Here is a 16,546-nt window from a genome sequence, read left to right as displayed (position 1 = left end):
ATTCATTAATTTGGATTTGAAAGTGTGAATGCACTGTGTCAAGCATGCAGCAGCGTGCTTTTTCCTGTAGCTCGGTTGGGCTTCCTGGCAGCCGAATCTGAGTCTGAGATTCGTATACAGGGAACCCATCAGGCCTTTACTTTTGGGATTGACACCTGCTAGGGATCAAAGGGATTAGGAACTTGAAGAAGGGGCAGTTGGACTGCCTCATAGTCATACCGCCTTAATCTCCTGGGGGGGCTGTGCTGGTGCTTTACAGTTGTTCTGGAGTGAGAGATCGGGCCCTTGTTAACCCTGGTTGGATACAGACTGCCCCCAACAAGGGAGTGTGGCTCCTGGAGAGGCAGCTCTCTTCAGTCAGGGACAGATCCAGAAAAGGGACTTGGCTGAGAGCTTTCTGGCCATTAATATTTCTACCAGCTCAGGAAACAAATGCTTTAGTCCTGAGAGAGGTGGGGCAGGGGGATGTCTATGTGATGCACTGTGGCATCCACTACACTGTATATTTCCAAATTTCTTCAATTTCCATAATAATATTTGTTTTATAATAAAAAATGCATATACACACACACATATTTAAATGTTTATTTTGAGAAAGAGAGAGAGAGAGAGAGAGAGAGAGAGAGAGAGAACATGAGCAGGGGAGGGGCAGAGAGAGGGAGAGAGAGAATCCCAAGTAGGTTCCGCACTGTCAGCACAGAGCCTGACACGGGGCTCGAACTCACAAACCATGAGATCACGACCTGAGCCAAAATCAAGAGTCAGATGCTTAACTGAATGAGCCACCCAGGTGCCCTAGTACAGGTATGTTTTTAAATGTTAATTTGCCATAAGAGAAGTTAGGAAAGAACATCTTTTTGATGTTACAGTAGGGTTGACCAGGTTGAATAAGCCTAACAGTTATGAAGGTATTATGCACAGTTTTGGAACTGGGCGGGGAAGCATTGTGTCCCAGGGCACTTGAGGTTCAAGTGGCTGCTCTGGACCACAGCTTGTCCCTGGGCTCTGTGTTCCTTCTGGTGTCACACACCCCACACTTTGTCACCCAGAAGTATTCTGCCTGTAATCCCCACAAATTGGCAGTGAATTTCTGCAGCAAAAACAAAAAACATTGAATTCTGGAGTGTACTCAAGTTTGTATTTAGTCTTTGAGTTGTTTGTGTGCGTTTCATGGTCAGTGGGTTCTGCCTTCTTTTTCTGCTTTGTTAAGGTGCTTTATCACACCGAGGTGGCCTACGATCCAGAGGGAATCTTAGGGACCATCAACTCCATTGTAATGGCATTTTTAGGAGTTCAGGTATTTGTTTATTTTATATAGCTTATGATTATTGATTCATCACTAATTCAAAAACTGTTTCATTAAGTAACTGGAAACATATCTTCTGTGGTATAATACATTCTGTTTATATATGACAAATGGTCAAAACTAGAATTTGCTAAAATTTAGCACATTGAAATAATTCCGTGTAATTCCTATATGCTTCCCCAGATTCTCATTATTTATGTGGCTTATCTTAGCAATAGAAGCACAGCAGTTTGTGGGTAAAAAGGTTTTCCTGCTGGAGTGTACTGGCACTTGGCACATTTCTTTCATGTATACTTTGTATGGTTTCAGGTTATGCATATTTTATGCCAGAGTCAATATAGGTGGTTCTTGGTGTATCTTATGTGCAATTTTGTTAAAATTCTGAACAGCCTAGACTTTTATCCCCTAATGTTCTCCTTATTGATGTTTGAAACTATTGTTTGAGCAGAACTAACTGGAAGAGGAAGAAGCCTGTAAAGCAGCACTAATGGAATGTTCCGTGACAATGAAAATGTTTTTTATGTCCATATGGCTTTTACCTTGAAATGTGGTATACGAGCATGACTGAGGAACTGAATTTTTAATTAAATTAAATTAAGTTTTATTATTAAATTTTTAAAATGTTTACTTACTTTGACAGAGAGAGAGAGAGAGAAAGCATGAGCAGGGGAGGGGCAGAGAGACAGGGAGAGAGGGAGAATCCCAGCAGGCTCTGTGCTGTTAGCTGTCAGCATGGAGCCTGATGCGGGGCTCAAACTCATGAACCATGAGTGAGATTATGACCTGAGCCAAAATCAAGAGTCGGATTCTTAACTGACTGAACCACCCAGACATCCCATGTTTTATTCTTTTTTAAAATGTTTATTTATTTTGAGAGAGAGAGAGAGGAAGGGAGCGAGCACACATGAGTGGGGGAGGAACAGAGAGAGGGAGGGAGAGAGAGAATCCCAAGCAGGCTCCGTGTTACCAGCACAGAGCCTGATGTGGGGCTTGATTCCACGAACTGCGAGATCATGACCTGATGAGCCGAAATCAAGAATACGATGCTCAACCGACGGAGCCACCTAGGCACCCCTAAATTTCATTTAATTTTAAATAATTTAAATTTAATTTCAAATAGGCTCATGAGGCTAGTGGCTCCCATATTGGATGGTGCAGGTCTAAAGCATATACATTTTGGTGATTTCATATTTAGAAACACTGCTTTATACTTCTCTCTGTCGCACTTTATGGTTCACAGTGGGTACTTTTACATACGTTCATTTAATCCCTGCGTTTGCTCTTGAGGTAAGTCTATGCCTGTGGGAGCAGCCTTGGATAGGGTTCAGAGCGCACACCTGGGTCCACACCACCTGGGTCTGAACCGCATTCCACCACTTTCTAGCTGGGTAGCCTCCAGCACATCCATCCTTCTGTGCTCCAGCAGCATCTACCTCATGACGGTGTTGAGAGGATTAAATAAGCTAATTTATGTACAATTCTAAGAACTGGCATATAGAAAACATTCATAAATTTTAGCTTAATTACAGATTATTATGAATATTTTCTTATCCTTTTATGCTTTCAGAAGTTATTTCCTAATTTCAGGGAGTTTTTATGCAAAGTCCAGATTGTACTGTTTCTAAAGTGTTTCTCTGCCTCTAGTTCCACCCTGCCCCCTTCTGTACTGCTGCCAGAATGGGCCATCTGGCAGGCTGTCAGAGCTTGTCCCTTGTTACTAGTTTTTTGGGGGTGGGAGGGGGGTAGGGGAGTGACTTTCCTCAGCTCCCTCTCACCTATGGGAGAAAGCCTGTGCCTCACAGAGAGACCCACAAGCCCACCTGCCTACCATCTTCCCGCCCATCCCAACCCTCTAGCCTTTGACAATTACCTGCAGCTCAGGGACACATGCTCTTTCAGCCATTTGACATGCTTCTGTGCATGCTGTTCCATTCTGCCCAGATGCCCTTCCTGCTCTGCAGTCGTAGCCTCAACCTGTGGCACTTCCTCTCTGGCATTTCCTCCACTCCCGAGTTGTCCCCTGTGCCTTGGTGTCTAGTTGTCTAGGGCAGGGGTGACGTTCCATCCCTCTTGGTAATCCCAGCATCTAGCAGTGTGCTTGGCAGACAAGTGATTAGGACAGTGGATGAACATGAAATACAAATACACCTTAAGCAGGTCTCTTGGTCATCTGTGTTTTCCTCTCCAGGCAGGAAAAATACTCTTGTATTACAAGGACCAGACCAAAGACATACTGATCAGATTCACTGCTTGGTGTTGTTTTCTAGTAAGTAACCTATGTTCCTCATTGAAATTCCTTCCACACGTATATTTCAAAGAAATAAAATGTTTAGCAGCAACAGATAGCAGCTATCACCACATCACAGTAGCTGCGTTCTTCACTAGAGTAATGGAGAGAAACAAATCTTTATACCTAAACTCTCAGGTTAATTTTCTTAGCCTAATGTCTTTATAAATAAGAGTGTTTGCTGTCAACCAGCTGGCCAGGAATGCCTGAGGAAGTGGTGTGGGTTCTGGTGGGGAGCCAGACCAGAAAGACCAGGCAGACAGCACATTTCCAAAGGTCTGCTTCCAGATCTCCAGGTGGCAGAGTTGAAAGTTTGGCTGTTTGTTTTATCCCTCATGTTTCCTCTCTAATTTATCAATTACTTTACCTTCAACTCAGAAGAATGCTTTGGAGATGTTTTTAAGAATATTTTTTTGAGAATATCTTTAGCTATGCATCTTGAAAATATTTTTCCAGTTAAAAGAATAAAATATAAAACACAATTTTCAGCCCTCCTTAAGCAATTAATGTATTTTCCAGTTTTGAAACACAGTGGTTTTTTGGAGATAATATAAAAAACTAACGTTCTCCCTCCCCCCCCCCCCCCCATTTCAGGGGCTTATTTCTATTGCTTTGACGAAAATTTCTGAAAATGAAGGCTTTATTCCAATAAACAAAAATCTGTGGTAGGTACAGAAAACCATGTCATTTTCATGTGGGTTGGTCCTGCTGATACTGGATGCGTTCCTCGGGAGCCTGAAACACCCCGTTCACCTCATAGGTCCATTTCCTATGTCACCACACTGAGCTCCTTTGCCTTCTTCATCCTGCTTATCCTGTACCCTATTGTGGACGTGAAGGGACTGTGGACAGGGACCCCGTTCTTCTACCCAGGTAAGTCACCCAGAGTCGATGATGGCGACCAAGTGGGTCAGCCCAGAGATGCTGAGCACGCCCAGTGCTACGTCCCTGGGCCCCCGGCCTCAGTGGCAGATTTCCAAGATGCAGGCTGAGGGAGAAAGCAGCCGGGGCCACACTGTCCCAGGCCACGTGCAGGACGTCCTTGGCCTGTACTGATGCCGTCCACGCATTTTATCTGTTTATATTGTGGGGGCATAACCAAGCTCCACTTGTTTCTTCAGGAAATGCTGAGTTACGGAGCATCAGAAACCATCCAGGGCATATTAGCCAGCTTCTGATGCTTCAGCAATGGGGCCATGCTTGCCTTCTGAGTGTAAATATACTACCTTACAGATTACGCATAAGAAATATCAAGAGATAAACAGAATGGTTTCCATGCAGTTCTACTTGAAGACTCACTTTAGCCCTTTGATTCTTGTAATAGCTACATTTTTCTAACCCTAGAAAATAGAAGTTCATAATTTTGGCTCTCCTGGCAGATTTAGTATTCACGGGTTACACTGTCATAAATATTTTCTATTTTTGATCGAGCTTACATGTAATAGTATCTAAGATACACATCATGTATTTTTGGCAGTAGCCAATCATGTAGGTGCAAGCTTTTTGGTTTTTTTCACTGAACCCAAGTCAAATTTCCAGAATTAAGTAGATGATCAGATGTGGCTCAGGAAAGCCTTACCTTGTGCATCTCTCCTCCAGGAATGAATTCTATTCTGGTGTACGTTGGCCACGAGGTGTTTGAGAACTACTTCCCCTTCCAGTGGAAGCTGGGGGACAACCAGTCACACAAAGAGCATCTAACTCAGAACATAGTTGCCTCTGCACTTTGGGTGCTCATTGCCTACATTCTCTATAAAAAGAAGGTTTTTTGGAAAATCTGACAGCTCCCACCCAGATGTGTTGCTGGCAGACTCTAGTGGGCCTGGGGGATGTGTTGAAGCAGCCTTTATTAGAGGGAACCATTAATTAAAAATCGATAGGATGTGTGTTTCCAGATGATGGGGAAGAACCCGATGTACTCTGGCTGGTTTACTGTGACACAGCTGTTCATCAGAACCCTGCCTGGATATTTGGGACTTCTGTATTTGCAATGGAGTTGTCTTTTTTTCTCCATCTTCTATGTAAATGTATTTAGAACCTCATTCTGAGGATTTCTCATATAACTTTCTAACAGGGAATTACCGTGGGCATTTTGCATCTGTGACGGATAAAACAACGTAAAGTCTAATTTGTATATTTGTATTGACCTTGTTTTCCTGCAAACGGCCTTTCCACATGCACCCGTGCCAACCAAGAATACCATCATTTCTGTTGCGGCTGACTGTGAGGCTTATCGAATGTGAGGTGTAGTAATGTAGCCTAATATTTTCTGGTTAAGTGCACTTTAATATTTCAAGAGAGAGTAATTTCCTTTTCAGCTCTGCAAGGCATTGCTGGTCCAAAAAAATGCCTTTCTATCAGAAGCCATTCTCTCCTGTTCCCCACTTGAAAAAGAAGTTAAAATATAAATGTGTTATTCCCAGTCACTCTTGCTCCTAGTTCCCTACTTACGTACCTGTTTGTCTGTCTGTCTACCCATCTATCTGTCTTTCTGTGTGTCAGATGGTAGCTGGCACCCAGGGTACAGTCGTGGCAGAGAGAAAACACACTGTCTTGCTTGTGGTGCCAGTTCCACCATCCTTGCCATGTGAGATGCCAGCAAGTCTTGTGGCCTCTCAGGGCCTCGGTTTCCTCATTTGTGAAATGAGGGAGAAAGTGATGACCTCTCTGGTCCCTTCCAGCTCTTAGGCTCAGTGAGGCAGGATACATCGATGTTTTTTCTGAAATCCTTAGGAAAATAATTTTATTATTACAGAAAACTTCAAAATAAGTGATAATGAAAAGGTTAAAAAAACTCTCATTGGAGTAAATCTTTTCAGAATGACCCTCCACAGTGGAGGCAAGCAACTTTCCCGCTTGGAATCCTAACACCGAAGACATGGTTTCTCAGGAGTGAAGACAGGAGAGCACGCAAAGGGAAACAGCACGTTTCATATGATGCATCATCATGCTTCTGACTTTTCTGGGAGAGTTCCGTATAGAAGGAAAGGTGGAACAGGTTGTACTTTGCGTGGTGACCCGGGGCCACCTCCACGGGGCTGTGGCTGTTGCCACTGACAGACGGCTGTCTGGCTGGTGTTCCAGCTTGGACCTCTACCCTGGACCCTCAACTCCACTGTAACGGCCCGCTGGACCCTCCGCCTGGACGCTCGCCAGCACCCATCCTCCCTTCTTCCCGCCTCTCTTCCCACATTCAGACTTTTCATCTGGATTCTCCTAGCTCGTGGATGGGTCTCTTTGTCTCTAGGTATGAAACTCCGTCACATTTCACCCCCCTTTACCTCCTTTATCTCCGTTTTCCATATTTAGCCATTCCCCTCTCTTGTCACTTCCATCCCATCTTCCATCCGAAAAGCCTGCATTCTCACTGTGGCTGCCTTGTTACTCTAATCCGGGCTCTTGTAATCATTTGTTTTTAAACCTCTTTTTATATATTTTGAGAAAGGGAGAGACAGCATGTGAGCGGGGGAGGGGCAGAGAGAGAGGGAGACACAGAATCTGAAGCAGGCTCCAGGCTCTGAGCTGTCAGCACAGAGCCCCATGTGGGGCTCAAACCCATGAACCGCAAGATCATGACCTGAGCTGAAGTTGGACATTTAACCGATTGAGCCACCCAGTTGCCCCTATAATTATTTTTAAACGGGCCTCCTCCTTCAGCCCTTCCCTCTGTAAAGTCGCTATCCATTGCCTCTAAATTAAGCTTTATAAAGCAGAGCTTGAGTAAGATCACCTCTGCAACAGCTTTGCCTGGCATTATGTATAGAACCACCCTCAGGGGAGCCCACACAGCTTCCAGACACATCTTCCAGCCACCTGTCCTATGCTGGGCCCACCCTCCTCCTCCCGCCTCAGCACTTAGCACCTCCCGCTTCTGACTTTGGAGTCTTCTGGTTTATTTTTTTCCCCTTAATTTGCTCCCGTGTACACCTGACCTGTAGACCCCCTACTTCTAAGGCAACTTCTCTAATCTCATATTTTCATCCAAAAGTAGTATTTTCTTCCTCTCATAATACTCTACTGGGATCAATCCCATGGCATTTTATCGCTTTGTGCCTCGTATGATGGTTCCTTGTGTACATGTCTAGTTTCCCGCACTAGACTGTGAGCTTAAGGGCAAGAATTATGCCTTGTTCATCTGCGTATTCCTCCTGGTGCAAACACAGTGCCTCGTACTTAGGCGCTAAATAAACATTTATTAAAGCAAAGCAACGGTGGTGTTTTTTTTGACAGTATTTTAAATGCTGATAAAATGAGTGTGTGTGGTGTGCCCCATGAAAATGTTCATGGAGCTAATGCGTACAGGGACAGATACTGAGGAAAGCTGCCGCTCCCCTTCTCTTGCAGTGAGCCACCACACATGGTCACGGTGTGTCATCATCCCAAATCGCAGCAAGCAGAGCTAGTTGGGCCTCTCCAGATGAGTTATCCAGAAGCATTTCTTGAATGGGGGAGTATTTCAGGCGGTATGGAACCGGAAGGACCAGGTAGTCCTGATTCAGCCTGCTTGCAAGGAAAACTTAACTCACGGAAGGCCTGAGGTGGGCTGGCTCCTGCACACCTCCCGGAGCTCAGCCAGCTCACTTCACTGTGAGGGAAGTCACAGCATGACTCCTAAGATACCTGACGCCTTGCTATTGTCAAGCCAAGGTGGTTTTCCCTCTGGTAAGGCATTAACATTATGACTGAAGGGGGTTCCTGGAGAAATGGTAAACTCTGTATTTGCCTCAGTTATTTGTCAATGGGCTGCAGGTTATGATGAAATTTAATTTTACCTGTCATTTCCTTCTTGCCTTTGTTCCCCACATCACTATGGAGGGGTGATGTTGAGGCTCCAGGAAACTGAGTCGATAGGTTTCTGGAGGTGGCTGTTGATAAAATTGCCTTTTAAATCTTGTAATTTACCAAGCAAGATATTTGTAAATTGGGACTCATGTCCTGTAAGACTGTGATCCCTATCAGTTGGCCATTTGTTTTCTTTCCTCTCCTTTGTCCTGGGGCAGCCAGAAGTGCCTGAGGAGTTATCACACACATCCCACCTGGCAGGGGAGACGGGGCAGTGTGCTAGCCTGCACTTTGTCCTTAGCCCACCCCTTGCTCCCTCATTATCTAATTGTGTATGTCAAAACACTGCCGTTGGCAAAAGATGCCATTATCTTGCTGGCTTTCCTTTGCCTGCAAAGAATTCCATCCAAAGTGCGGGCTGTGAGGACAGCTGGCCTCACTCCCAGCTAGTGGTGAGCACACGGCTTCCCAGTGTCCCATTACCATTTTGGGTTCTGGTGGAATTCTGTCCTATTGGAGCTTTCTGTATAGAAATCAGTTCTGTGGGTTTGTTATGCCCAGAATTCGTGATCCCCAAATACCGCCAGGGAGCCGAGTTTGATGTAAAAGCAAAAGAGCCTTTATTCGAGCTAGCTCGAGCTCAATCCCCTACCTGCACCGACTCAGCAGTGAGATACCAGGGAGAGAGCGCAAGTTTCAAAAGGACAAAGGTTTTATTGGGGCCTAGGGGCAGTTGGTGAGGTAATGGCTATGGCCTCAGCCGATTGGCTGGGGAAGGGTCCGAGTCCTGTTAGGCAGGTGAGGCGGGGGTTACTCAAGGGGAGGAGGTGTGGTCAAGGTGAAGGACACAGAACAAGATGGAGTCGGCCGGCGTAGGCCCGCCCTTTCAGGTTTCCCACCTTTTATGGCTGTTCTTATATTTGCTGTGGTTTGTAGCCATGCCCTTCTACTTCGATACAGGAGGTAGTTTTCCTTCTGATATTTAATTGAACTGCAAAGGTGGTTCAGCTTGTGAACTGGTCCCTCCGTCTAGCCAAATCCGGCCTGCGTCAGCTCTGCGCAGGGACAGTTTGTATCAGTTTAACATATCCCAGGTGATGCCCGTCCCAGGTCAAAGAGAAAGCCAGCTAATGAGCTGAGGGCAGACTAATACTACTGCAGTAGGGGCTGGTGTGAACTGAAATCGTTTCCTGGAAAAAAAGGCTGGAGACTTTAAAGGCTGGGTGTGCGGGAAAGCCACTGAGGGCGTGATGGGGTCGGTGTGACTGTCTGGATTTGAGTTGGTGCTTCTTGTGATGGGAGGTGGTGGTGCCAAGTGCGAAGTGCCCACCTAAGTGAGGCCCTTTTTCTCCTGGATAATTACATTTCAGAGACAGCTCTGGGTGGTAGTTTTACATCTCAAAGGGCAGCGGAAGGATTTATAATTGCCAGCTTTCTAAAAATAACTGCCCTGGGGGGGGGGGTTGTTCAGAGACCTATCTGCTCACCGTATTTTGGCTGGAACATGTTTTGGCTGCAGCTTTCTCAGGCAGGCATTTTAAGGGGGCCTACGTCACCCTGGGTCCATGGACTTATGGACCAGCTGCTAGAAGCTGTCCTGGAGTTGGGTTTGGATGGGTCCTCATGTGCCAGAGGTCTGCAGCCTCCTCCTGGCCCCTGCCTTGTCTGCAAACTTGATCTGAGTTTCCGTTTTACTCTATGGCGTTTCCCCTGCAATTCTTCACACAGGAGGGGCACCACTGAATTATAAAAGATGATTGGTTCTTTTTTATACCTACACATTTGGGTATCAGAAAGTCTTGTTTTCATGTATACTGCCCCCAAACACTGATCTGAGTAAGGATTATAAAACCAAAAGGTAAGAGTGTTTAATTTGAAAGCTGTTTTGGGTCCAACACACTCCTCGATAAAAACAGGATGGTTTATATATTTGTAATCAACATATTAAATTGGCAAAAACTTTTAAAACGAGCTGGGGGAATATTTTCTGAAAGCAGATGTCTATTAAACCACTTTACTGATTTTAATACAGTTGACCTGTAGCAGGATTCTTGCACAGGGAGTCGTGACACAGAGGTTTTTCTTTCCAGGAAGCAACTTTATTCCTGCCAGCACCATTCAGTTGGGTTCCTACCCAAAGAACTGAGTCCCGAACACCACATGGCATAGTTTTTATGTATTTTTTACTTCTTTGTCTCCCATATTTGGTAACACAAAAACATGTAGTCTGATTAAGTGGTCTCATGTTACAAGGTCCTGAGGGATGTGGTCAAGTAATAGAATAGCAAGGTTGTCTTGAGGTGTTTTTTTTTTTTTTCTTCTTTAGGGAGGGGACCCTACCACAGACCCCTGAACAACAAAGGTTTGAAAAGCACGGGTCCATTTATACATGGACTTTTTACAGCACAGTACTGTAAATGTATTTTTTTATGATTTCCTTAACATTTTCTTTAGCCTCTTTTAAGTTTATCTTAGCGAGAGAGAGCGCATGCAAGCAAGGGTGAACAGGGGAAGGGCAGAGAGAGAGGGAAAGAATCCCAAGCAGGCTCCCAGATGCAGGGCTTGAACTCGCGAACCATGAGATTATGACCTGGGCTGAAATCAAGAGTCGGACGCTTAACAGACTGAGCCACCCAGGCGCCCCTCTAGCATACTTTAAGAATATAGTATGTAGTACATATAATATACAAAATACGTGCTAACGGTTTATGTTATCAGTAAGGCTTCTAGTCGACAGTAGGCTATTAGATAAGTTTTGGAGGAGTCAAAAGTTGTATGTGGATTTCGACTGTGCAGTGAGTGGGGGGCATGCCAGCACCCTCAGGGGCCCCCTACATCGATCAAGGGTCAACTGTGTATCTAAAATTTTTAATGCACATAACTGAATAACTTCTTAGCCTTTCATTCTTAGCCCCTAGAAACAATATTTGTCTGATGTTTACCTGACATACTTCAGGACAGCAAAAAAAGGAGATAAACCTGAGAGCTAACACTTGCCGAGCACTTGGGACAGTTGTTCATCCACAGATTTCACAAGAGGTAACACTTCTTCACAGCTGTGAGGGGAGTGCCTGAGGCACAGAGTTAGCCTGTCCCAGAGTGGGGGGTGGGGGGGTTGGGGAAGGGCAGGAAAGGGCTGGGAGTCAGGGGCTAGGTGGAAGGGAGGAGGTGCCTCGCCCCCCCACTGGCTGCTCCTTCACTGGAAGTTTACTCAGGTTCATTTTGGCACAAAAGTTTTCGGTATTAAACCTTCCTGAATGAAAAGGTCTGAAAAGTATTTTCATATGTAATACCTACCAAAGCCTAACTACGGAAAAGAAAACCTTGAGGTCATGAATACTATCCCTTTAAGTAAAGTACGCTCTTGTTCAGAATCTCACAAGAACTGAAATAAATTTTTAAAAGCCCCAAATTTAGAATGACTTTTATTTACAAAACAGGTTCTTTTGTTTTACAAAACTTACAAAAATGACTTAAAAATAGAAATAGCTTCTTAGGCTCTTGGGAACTACTTTTAAGCAACAAGGAGTCAGAACTCAGATGGTTTTCTTCTAAGAGTTGTAACAGCAACATTTATGAATGCTTTATCGCTTCACAAAAAAATCACACGGCTCTGCGCTGCCTTCCTCTGGTGGAAAGGGCTCTGGTCAGGCCAGAGTCTGAAGGAGCAAGATCTTCTCGTTGATGCAGAACCTGTGTAGCACCACCATCAAGTTCTCACCACAGCGGGACACCTGACGCTCCATGGCCAGGCGGAAGTCCTCCTTCACGCCCTTGGTGATGCCCCGAGTGACTGTGTGGTGCCTGAAGGCAGCGACAGGGAAACAGGTGGACACCACAGTTAGTGCCGGCATCACCGGTCAGTGTTTCTGGGGCAGGAGTAAAACCTGACTGAAATCTACGTGTAAGTAAAACATTTAAAAAAGGAAGAAAAGCCCTAACCAAACAACCCCCCCTGCCCATTCCTTCTCAGAAACTTAAAACTAGACAGACATTTCCCCATTCCATTAAAGTCTCTTTTAAACACCCAAACATCCAGTAAAGTGCCACCCGCTTTGCTTCTGAACTCTTGCAGGTCTGATGCTAACACATCCCTGTGCTGACTTGTGCACAGTTCTGTTACTCTGGGCCGCCTGGGCTGCCTGGGTCCAGTCCACGTGGCCACACAGCTCCTGTCCGGACAGGCCAGCCGAGTGCAGAGGCAGCAGCAGGGAGGAGGGAGAGCAGAATGAGCCAGTCACCACACTGAGCTCGGGCCTGGGGCGCTGTGATAAGGCTCAGAGAGGCCAGGGGCTTGTACACAGCCACTGTGGTTCCAAGCGGGTCTCTCTCCCGATGATGCCAGAACAGGACAGCTCCGCTAAGTGCTGAGCCCACCCAGACTCGGGTCTGTGTGAGAAGCAGTGGGAGGAGCTGGAGGTCCCAAGACAAGAGTCTGGCAGTGGTGGGAAGAGAGAAGCAAAACCGCCAAAGAACAGCCAGTGGCCTGCAAAAGCCTACTGGGGACCAGATGCGGTCCACGCGCTCAGGAGGCGTGCACCTTTGTGGAAGGCTCAGTGGGAGCGCACGCAAAGTGTCTAGCTACGCCCGAAAGTTGTGCTGCAGAGAAGGAGCTCACAAAGGAAATCCCACAAAATCCCAGAAAACTTAAGGCACCAAAATGAAGAAAGGAAAAGAAAACTCTAGCAAAACTCAATGGGTTCAGTTAAGAGGAGAGGAGTTTTAACTACCAGGTGAGTAATGTAGTAGGTGTAGACCAATAGAAGGCACCTCCATTCCCCGTGTCTCTACTGCCTCACTTCCCTCAGACACACACTAACAGGGATTTTAACTTAGCTTTTTATATACTGGCCAAAATAAAACTGTTGAAACCACTCTAAAATGTTCCTGATTTTTTAAAACTTGTATTATCATATAAAATAAAATACAACAGAAGTCAAAAAGTTACAATGCAACAGAAGTAAAAACAAAACTAGGCTCTGTCAGGCTAGCAAAGATATTACAGGACACTCTACAATGCCCGGCATTTTAAAGAACTATACAGTAAAACAGCAGCAGTGCCATGGAGAAAACACAGGGTCCTTTGTGGACATTTTCAGTGAAGTTGGCTGGTTCACTCAGTATTAAGGGCACAGTGTCAGTGAGGCTGAGGCCATGAGTCACACTGGGAATAGACATGGACCCATTTCAGCAGCCCTGAGATCCTCTTTTCTGCGTCTCAGACTGCAACCCCAAATGGGAGCCAACCCACTGACCACCCGGAAGTTACTGGTATTTGCAGACAGCAAACTAACAGGCTTTGAAAGCTCAAAGCAAATTCTTCCCTTAACACCAGTAAAAATATAATAAAATGTGTATCCTGCTGATGGCTCAATGGCATTGTTTCTACATATAAAGCAGTGCAACTCAATTATATTTCTATCAGAGTCTCTATTCCTCTGGTAAGTTTGGATGAAGATGAGAATTAGTTAGCTTTTGTAGTTTAAGGGCCGGATAAATCAGCTAATAAAGGCAGCATTCCGAATATTTTCAATTTAGAAAGGGAAGGTCTGAAAATCAGTATCAGTGGCAGGGAAATAGTGTGCTAAGGCCCAGTTAGACCAGAACATCAACACTGGTCACTAAGATGAAAAATCCACAAATAAAAATTTATTTAAAATAAGCTTCAGCATCCTTACATATTTATGAATGAATGCCTTATGTTTTATCAAAAGAGATAACACAGTCTAGTGCCTAACCTAATGTGCACTTTAACACAGTTTTTTAATATAACTTCCATTTTTTTCCAGATCCATAATGATTTTTAAATTGAACACAAAAACACTGGCAACTTATGGAAAAAAATAAGAAATGTTACAATATTACAACCAGATGGTTTGCCAAGGAATGCAGAACAAATTAAAAAAATAAATAAAGCATGAAAAAGAGCACTGAGGCACAGAGAGCTGAAAACCATGGGCAGTACAACATGTGGACAAAACGCACACTATGAGCAGGTGTTTTCCACTTGGTACCTGTCAGCAGTCTGTATGCTGGGCTGAAGCACAGGTAAGAATTCCTGCTGCAGTAACCCCATGGGAGGGCTAGAAGGCCTTTAAAAAACAGCAAACAGCAGCATTCAAACACCCACACCGACTCACCCTGCACTGCAAAAACAACACGCCAGAGAAAATGCACAAGACTGGAACAGACTATGCAGAAACCCTTGAACTTCCAGAGGGCCCCTGGCAACAGTGGTGTCTTGGGAGAGGACGGGAGAAGCTAGCAGCCTTCTCCCTGCACCTGCTGCTGGGGCATGTCCAGAGCATCTTGTTCCGGGGCCCCGAGCTCAGCCCACTCAACATCTGGTGTAAAAGCCACCGAGGAAGAGGATGGCGGGATGCAACTGAACAGCAGTGGGGCTAACACGTGAGAAGACACATTTCAAATCCAGCCTCCTTCACTCTCCACTCTGCTCAGGCCCCCGCCAATCCCATTGATAAACCTGGGGATTGCTGGTAACCATCGTTGCCAGGACTGAAGCCTCCAACTGAAGAGGCACTTCCAAGAGGCCTAGAGGGGCTGGCAACGTGTTTGATAAAGAAAGGTTGAGCCTGAATTTCAAAAAGTATTGAGAAAAGGAATAGATGGGGGCAAAAAAAAGTCTGGGACCCATGGCTTTGCAGAATTTCATAACAAAGATTTAGTGCACAGGACACTGTTTTTCCATTTTCATCTAGTCTAATGCCAACTAAGAGACTGCAAATATCAGCATAGAAATAGTTCTCTATTTTAAAATATGTAACGACAGAATGTCTATGTAATGAATAAAGGGCTTATTCCTTCTGTTGGTCAGGCCCCGGGTGCCCTCAGCATCAGTACTGTCCCCACTTGGCATCTGAGCAGGCCAGGATGGACTCACAACCTTACCCAAGGGGAGGGCTGTATACTGCTCTCAACACCTCTACTACTCAGCTGGAGGCACCCCACAAAGATCTGTGATGGCTTCAGAGAATTTGTTTGGAACCCAAAGGGAAAAGGAATATAGATAGTTTTACTCAAGATTCAAATCCTAGCCCCCATAGACGAGCTCTCTGGCTTTCACAGCATCCTTCTCCTGATGTAGTTTATGGGTAATTTGAAACGCAGGTTTCAAATGAACTTTGAGATTCACACAGCAAAGACTGGGCAAATTCCTACAAGAAATACGGCTAAGTAACAATCCCTATTCCTGCTTCCACGATGATAGAACAGCAGGCTTACCAAGAGGCTTAATGGTCTTCAACAGGGAGTTAGAAGAAATTGAAGTTTATAGTGACCAAGGTGGGGGAGCACAAAATTATCTCTCAAAGCCTAGACACGCATGCTGCGCATCCCTACCTTACTCTAAACAACCCTTTACAATGAGATCATCTGGGCGCTGAAAAGCCCCTGCTTTCATTCCTTGTCCTAGGGGTTTCTGCAGGTAACCAGGTCACTGTTCAGCACCATACAAACTGCCTACAGAAGAAAGGTTCAGTATAATGAAATTTGAGATCCAACTGTTGATTTTTTAACAGCCCGTTCCCTCACATCTCCACAAATGGTTAAGCATTATCTGAAGTGAGAGATCACCTGTAAGTATAACCCTAAGTAAATGGAGTTGATGCTACTAAGGCTGTCTCCAGATTACGGTGATTTGGATGGTGAGTGTTACTGTGAATTAACTAAAAACCTATTAATAATAGATATGTTTTGTATATCCAGCCTCAAAACCTAGGAATCTTTTAAGCCCACAAAAGGGGTTACCTAAGCTCCCATATCAAAAAAGTCATCTTTATTCTCAAACACTGTTAAAAGTATTTTAATGATGCAATTATTTTCCCCATAATTCTTAGTTGTAGTCTTGCAGAAGAGAATGGAGAGAGGAAGAGGAGCATGTCCAGACCGGCTCACCTAAGCATCCTACTGTATAAAGGTCTTGTGTTTTTAAAAAAGAGCATTTTGTTCTGTTTAGATATTTAGAATATTTATTAATAATATTTACAAGATGAAGGACAAAAACCCCATTTAATCTCCTCTCATTCTTTAGAATGGATTCCACAAGACCCTTTTCTCAACAGGAGTAATGTTTGCTATGCCCCAAATTACTGAGGTGATACATATCCAGAATGAGCATCTCATACTTCCCTCTCAACATCTCTAAGGCTCTA

The 16,546-nt window shown here is 44.8% G+C and overlaps 2 protein-coding genes across 8 annotated transcripts in view; one reads left to right on the top strand and one right to left on the bottom strand.

Annotated features, from left to right (window-relative positions):
* The window catches only part of HGSNAT (heparan-alpha-glucosaminide N-acetyltransferase), a 54,002-nt gene extending 46,204 nt beyond the window's left edge, over positions 1 to 7,798 (top strand). For all 4 annotated transcript variants that reach the window (XM_058720476.1, XM_058720475.1, XM_058720477.1 and 1 more), the window contains 5 exons: positions 1,211 to 1,297; positions 3,495 to 3,572; positions 4,188 to 4,258; positions 4,354 to 4,466; positions 5,193 to 7,798. In XM_058720476.1, coding sequence (XP_058576459.1) covers positions 1,211 to 1,297; positions 3,495 to 3,572; positions 4,188 to 4,258; positions 4,354 to 4,466; positions 5,193 to 5,374 — 531 coding nt within the window. In that variant the 3' untranslated portion in view covers positions 5,375 to 7,798. The remainder of the gene's footprint in view (positions 1 to 1,210; positions 1,298 to 3,494; positions 3,573 to 4,187; positions 4,259 to 4,353; positions 4,467 to 5,192) is intronic.
* A 3,985-nt stretch (positions 7,799 to 11,783) lies between these two features.
* INTS10 (integrator complex subunit 10) overlaps positions 11,784 to 16,546 on the bottom strand; it is a 33,087-nt gene continuing 28,324 nt past the window's right edge. For 3 of the 4 annotated variants that reach the window (XM_058720471.1, XM_058720473.1, XM_058720474.1), the window contains exons 17-18: positions 14,390 to 14,467; positions 11,784 to 12,179 (exon numbers count right to left, since the gene is read on the bottom strand). In XM_058720471.1, coding sequence (XP_058576454.1) covers positions 12,023 to 12,179; positions 14,390 to 14,467 — 235 coding nt within the window. In that variant the 3' untranslated portion in view covers positions 11,784 to 12,022. The remainder of the gene's footprint in view (positions 12,180 to 14,389; positions 14,468 to 16,546) is intronic. The other variant, XM_058720472.1, reaches the window with a different exon arrangement.

This window comes from Neofelis nebulosa, chromosome 3, assembly GCF_028018385.1.
Source record: "Neofelis nebulosa isolate mNeoNeb1 chromosome 3, mNeoNeb1.pri, whole genome shotgun sequence".
Lineage (NCBI taxonomy): Eukaryota > Metazoa > Chordata > Mammalia > Carnivora > Felidae > Neofelis > Neofelis nebulosa.
Note: the sequence above shows the minus strand (reverse complement) of the source record. Positions and strands in the feature narration are given on the sequence as shown.